Here is a 6,614-nt window from a genome sequence, read left to right on the forward strand (position 1 = left end):
TGGGGTAGACAGCATCCAAGAAAAGCTCCCTTGATTTCTACCTCTCCTGGTCTTCACTCCTACATTGTATTAATATTAGGGATAGTTGGTGTGACAACAGAATATGGCAGAAGTGATGGCATGTCACTTCTGTGACTAGGTGGTCAGTCTCTCTCTCTTGCATCATTGCTCTGGGGAAAGCCAGCTGCTATGTTGTGAGCATGCCTATGGATATGCTACATGGTGTGAACTTTGAAGTGAACTTCAGCTCCATTTGAACTTTCAGATGACTGCAGCTCTGGCCAACAGGTGTACTACCACATGGACAGACACTGAGCCAGAACCACCCACCTAAGCTGCTCCAAGACTTCTGACCCTCAGAGACTGTGTGAGATAGTAAAAGTTTGCTGTTTTAATCTGCTAAGTTTCAGGGCAATTTGTTACATAGCTGTAGATAACTAATACAAGACCTCTTCTTATTTATCACAGCCCCTTCCAGACTGTCTGGCATTTAGGAAGTCCTTAATCAATGTTGGTTGGACGAATGAATGAAATGGTAAATAAATTAGTAAATCAGTCAGGTAGTCTGGACTGAGAGTTGAGAAATTTAATTTGTATCTTCAATATGGTTTATCTTCTCAGAAATTCAGTTTCTCTCAAATAGGTTTTCATGTCTAGTAATAATGTGGCAATGGAGACTAGAACAAAATAAATTATTGCTAGGAAGATGATTTAACTTATTGATTGAAGCAACAACCTCCACTAAGGTTGTAAGCAAAATTTTTAATAGCACAAAAACTGAATTATAAGAAATGAATGACATAAGTTAATCTCAAAAATAAGTTTTTATTACCAAAACTTTTAATACATTTCAATATTCTATTAAGACTCAAGTTAGGACTTTGCCAACAGTATTGAGACATAAGAGAGCAAATCAGGAAAGTGACTGTGTCCTCCAGGGCGACTTGAATTATTCCTTTACTAATGAATGCTAGGGGTGTGTGGTCTTTTCTGTTAGTATTCTGACTTAGTTCCTTTCTTTGGTAGTAAGAACAAAAGTGAAAGAAAGTGAAGTCGCTCAGTTGTGTCTGACTCTTTGAGACCCCATGGACTGAAGCCTTCCAGGCTCCTCCATCCATGGGGTTTTCCAGGCAAGAGTACTGGAGTGGGTTGCCATTTCCTTCTCCAAGTAAGAACAAAGAGGAATAAAATTCTTGGCTGCTCTACAGAATAAAATGAACTAGAGTAGAAAATGTGGCCATAAAACTGCAGAAGAAGCAAGTTACCACAAGAGGGGGATCTACGTTCAAGAAAGAAAAGTTGGTTAGTTGTTAAGATTTCTCATTCAAAGAAAAATACCTTGAAAAGCTTACCCCATTTCTTCATCTTTAGACTCACAGCTTAACAATCCCATAAAAATGAAAAACAAATGTTTTACAGAGCCTCTAAATTTTCTTTGAGGGAGTAGAGAACTGCATTGAAGATAGGCTCATTTCACTTTCTATTAAGTCCTCTTTTCATGTATTCTAATTGCTTGTCATTCTGGATAAAATCATTTCCTCTATAAAAGGGAGCACATGCCTGTGTGAGTCTTCAGGCAGCACTTAGTGTCATCATTCTTGTAGGCAATTTGGTGTAGTGAAAAGACTGAGACCTTGGTACCAGACCAGCAGGAAGTCAAGTTCAAGCTCTCCTACTTGTCAGTCCTGGGTGTTCTCTGGAAGGAATGAAGCTAAAGCTGAAACTCCAGTACTTTGGCCACCTCATGCGAAGAGTTGACTCATTGGAAAAGACTCTGATGCTGGGAAGGATTGGGGGCAGGAGGAGAAGAGGACGACAGAGGATGAGACGGCTGGATGGCATCACCGACTCGATGGACATGAGTCTGAGTGAACTCCGGGAGTTGGTGATGGACAGGGAGGCCTGGCGTGCTGCGATTCATGGGGTCGCAAAGAGTCAGACACGACTGAGCGACTGAACTGACTGACTGACTTGTTAGCTAGGTGACACTTATGTGGCTCTGCCACCTGTTAGCTGGGAAATTCCTCAAGTCTGAGTTTACTCATATTTAAGTTGTGAAATTAAATAAGATGTATATAAATTGCTTAGCCTAGTGTTTGGCATATATGTGTTCAATAGCAAAGGGCCATTATTAATGTTTCTTGCTTCTTATTTAATTCTGTTGTCTGTAGCCACCTAATTCTTAGTCTTTAGTGATTCTGGAGCAGGAGTCAAGACAAAAATATAAGCTGCTCTATTCCTCTTGGTGTCACATCAAATGTCTAGACCACCTATGATATGTCGCTCTTTTTGAGGATTTTTAGAAAACATTTAAAGTGGAAAAGGAAGTAAGTCAATTGCCAGACACATGTATATCATACAAAACATAGTAAAAGTACTGAAAATATATTTTTTACACAAAGCAGAAGCAGCTTTGAAAGTGGAAAAGATCAAGGATAAAATAAATTTCCCATGTGAACACAGGTAACATTAATTACAATTGATTCTTTGGTTTATAATATGGAGCATTTACCACCTTACATACATTATTAATTTAATGTATCTCAAGTGTTCAGTTTCTCTCAAGTAGCTTTTCTTACCTAGTAATAATGTGGCAATAGAGAATAGAACAAAATAAATTATTTCTAGGAAGATGACTTAACTTATTGGTTCAATCAACAATTGACTTTGGTTAAAATATTTTCAATGAAACTAGAAATATTCTTAAATAACTCACCAGATCTTTCATAAGGCAAACAAAAATATTTTTAAATTGGTATGCTGCTTGAACTTACACCAGAAATGATTTTTGTGTGTGTGCGTGAAAGATGATGGTTTACATGGTTGGGAGGATCCACACTCCAAGGGAAGTCCACAACATCCTGGAAACAATGAAAGGATTCTCTGAACTCCATGCTTTTCTTTACTCCTGGGCACAAATTAGATTCTCTGGTATCCAGAATATTCACGCCTTAAACGGATTGCATAGACAATCAAACCCACAGCGAGGAGACCAATCACGATGGCCGCAATCACAGGAAGCACAATTGTGTAGTCAGATGAACATTCATCCACTAAGGGGAAAAACAAACACAATACAGCCAGTAAGGTTTAGTGAGGATAGACCAGAAAGCAGGCGATGGAGTGAGGAGAATATGAGCTTTAGAGTCAGACCTATGTTTGACTTTTACTTCCTGGGCAGGTTATTTAAACTTGCAATTTACCCATTTATAAAGGAAGCAAATAATATATAAAGTTGTTGAGAGATGAAATAAGATAACCTTCTATTCTCAGCAATTAATAAATATTTAATAATTCTTAGTCCTGTTTTCTTCCAGATATTGTCCTCTGCAAAGTGGGTGTGCTTACTTAAAATAGACTGTGTCACCATAAACATGATCTGTGGAAAACATGTGATGTTTCTCCACTTTATTAAACATGTTTGTCACACTTACAGTTCTCTTTCATTGTTTTTAGTGAGCAAAAACATTGAAAAATAGACCTACTTATGAGAGCTTAAAAGTGAAAGTTTGCAAATTTGTCGAAACCCTTTTTTTTCTTTATTACATTAGAGAGCATTTATTCAGTTCATTTAAAATGTTATCAGTCTTGACTGGAGAAAGATGGAACGTCCTGGGGAAAAAAGGGAACTGAATTGAATACAAAAAAATGAAAAGCTCTATATCTTATTCAAGGATAGATGAGAGGATATACCCTTGAGGCCTTCCATGAGCCAATACTAAAATTATGTTCTGCACCAATAATCACCATTAATGCAGTTCTCACCTGAGGTCCAAGAAAAAAGAATCAGGAGGGACAGGGAAAAGGGAATGGTAATTAGAGACTCCGGGGAAAAAAGCAAAATCCATACAAGATGGGAACTGTGCTTGTAGTATGCTATTTGATTTGACAGTGAAAAATCTTTACTCTATAATGATGCATACCTTATTGATTTAACAAAAAACAGTAATATAATCATAAAAAGGATGGCTTCAGAGTATGAAATCCTTATCTTCCATAGCAAGAGGTTTAAAGCTGATAAATTAAGAAATAAGATAAGCTTTTAATTATTTTTTTAGAGAATTATGGTGATAGTTACCATAAGAAACTGTTAATAGAGGAGGGACAAGAAAATGTTTTCCATGAATCCTTTTGGGTATATGATAATTTTGTTAGTTACATACTTGTTAAAATTATATATAATTTTGTTATATATAATATTGTACACATAAATATCTATAGATTTCTTATATAAGAAATAACGTAATGTAAGAAGTTAAAATAATTTGGAAAAAAAATACAAAATTGTCAGATGCTGAGCTTCAAGTCAGCTTTTTCACTCGCCTCTCTCACCCTCATCAAGAGGCTCTTCAGTTCCTCTTCACTTTCTGTCATTAGAGTGGTATCATCTCATATCTACTTTCCATATAGTTTTATACTGTTTAACAGGACATTGTTTAGATATCTTCAAAATACGGAAAAGTTAACAAAGAAAATAGTTGCTAATCACCGTGTTTCTTCCACTTGAATTAATCACTATAAATCTTTGAGGCATTTGTTTCCTCTGCACATATGTGTGTATGCCTGTGTGTGCTCATGTGTATGCTTAAAGAAAAAGTACTGTAGTTTTTAAAAATGATATATGCTCATTAAAAATAATTAAAATGATTAAGAAAGCAGAGAAAAAGAACAATTTCCCAAAAACCAACTACCCAGAAATTATCATTGCTAAAACATGGACAACAGTATTGCAGGCATATTTCTTTACAACTATAATAGATGGGTAGAAAAATAAATAGAAATAAATACAATAAATTTAAAAATAAATAAAAATAAAATGGGATCATGTAAAATCTGTTTTAAGCAAAATTGTTCATTGTAATGTTACTTGCATTTCAGAGAAGAAAAAAATTAAAATCTCAGATCCATAACTGTTTAATGCTTTTTAAACTTAACTCTTCAAATTGATAAAACATATTAAAAAAAACAAAACTGTGCTTTCTCTATTCCCGAGAGATGTTTGCTGATATCCTTGTTTGTAATGTGGTTTCTCTCTGACCACATTTCATTGTCAAGCTATATCTTTAAGGAGAGCTCATTGGTGCTGTTTCCCTTGAATTACTTCATGTTTGAGGAAATCTGCCTATTAACTTTTTACTCAAATAATATCTTGGGGCCACACTTTTCCTTAGGATCTTGTACACATTGGTCTATTGTTTGCTGGCTTTAAATGTTATTGCAAAGAAATCTAAGGCCAGTTTCAAATTTCCCCCCAATAGGTTATTTGATTTTTTCAGGGGAAAGGGGAGTTTGTATGTCTAAAGAATTCTTTAGCTTTAAAGTTCTATGGCTCACTTTGGATATAACATTAATCTTTCTGTACCAGGCTTTTTTTCCTCCCCCCTGGGATACATTATGCACTTTCAATCTCCAACTTCAATTATTTCTTTTAAGAAAACATATTACATTTTAAAAGATATCATCTTTTTATTTTTGAACTCTGTACCTCAGATACAGCAGTTATCCTTACTTTAGATGATCTAAATGCCTAGCATCTTTCCTATAATGAAGCTTAATTTTTATCTGCATTAACTGATTATCTCCATCTTTTTCTCTATGAAGATAATTCAGTTTTCAGCTCTACCTATTCTGCCTTTTGCCTGTTTCCATTTAGTATGTAAGTGTGTTACTTTGATGCTCAATTTGTTTTCTTAGGCGTGCAGTGTCCTATTCACCTCACTCTTTCATTATAACTTCTCCTTTACAAGCCCTGGCACTTCCCAGGTGTCGCTAGTGGTAAAGAATCCATCAGCCAATGCAGGAGACACAAGAGCAACCAAAATTCAGGCACACCTTGATACACATTTGTTAATCAATGTTTGTTTCGTATGTAATTCATACATAATTCTTTATTCACATTATCATTGTGAAGACCTGGAAACAATAAAAATTCCCAGTAATAACAGAATAGTTATGTAAGTTATCATATAACATTGATAGAATATTCAGGATAACAGCCACAGTAATGACACGTTGCACCTTTAGCAGCACAGGGAAATGCTTATGGAACCAGGTAAAAGGGATACCAAACCATGTCCACTGCATGCTTCCAGTTTGTAAAACAGTATTCTTGAGAAGGAAATACAGTTGACCCTTGAAGGATACCAGTTTGAACTGCACAGGTCTACTTATAGGCAGATTATTTTCAATATTAAATACTACAGTACTGCTCTTCTGGGGATTGTTGGAGGATGCAAGTACGGAGGAAACCACCTAAACGGTGGGCCAACTCTGTTTTACACACAGATTTTCAATTGTGGGAAGTTGGGCAACCCTAACCCCTGGCATCCTTCAAGGGTCAAGCGTACATCAAAATTAACAATGGATAGGTTATCTCCAGGTGCATGTTAGTGAAGGTTTCTACTATCTCTAGGTAGGTTGCAGAGAGAGGGGGTAAATTCAATTCTCCATCAGCTGAAGGGAGAAACCGAGTTGGAACCAGCTGGATGAGCAGGAAGCAGGAGAGCCTAAGGCAAGGGACCAGTGCAGCTAGGGAGGATCAGAGGCCCCCTGTGAGGCTTCCAGAGTCCATCACAGTCACAGCAGCCTCCTGCGCTCAGAAGAGGACAAGCAGC

General features: G+C 36.4%; 1 protein-coding gene across 3 annotated transcripts in view; it reads right to left on the bottom strand.

Annotated features, from left to right (window-relative positions):
• Window positions 1-805: 805 nt before the first annotated feature.
• LAMP3 (lysosomal-associated membrane protein 3) overlaps window positions 806-6,614 on the bottom strand; it is a 31,780-nt gene continuing 25,971 nt past the window's right edge. The window contains exon 6 of one of the 3 annotated variants that reach the window (XM_010855647.1): window positions 806-3,053. In XM_010855647.1, coding sequence (XP_010853949.1) covers window positions 2,920-3,053 — 134 coding nt within the window. In that variant the 3' untranslated portion in view covers window positions 806-2,919. The remainder of the gene's footprint in view (window positions 3,054-6,614) is intronic. The other 2 variants (XM_010855646.1, XR_826681.1) reach the window with 2 other exon arrangements.

This window comes from Bison bison, unplaced genomic scaffold (genome assembly GCF_000754665.1).
Source record: "Bison bison bison isolate TAMUID 2011002044 unplaced genomic scaffold, Bison_UMD1.0 scf7180017864367, whole genome shotgun sequence".
Taxonomy (NCBI): domain Eukaryota; kingdom Metazoa; phylum Chordata; class Mammalia; order Artiodactyla; family Bovidae; genus Bison; species Bison bison.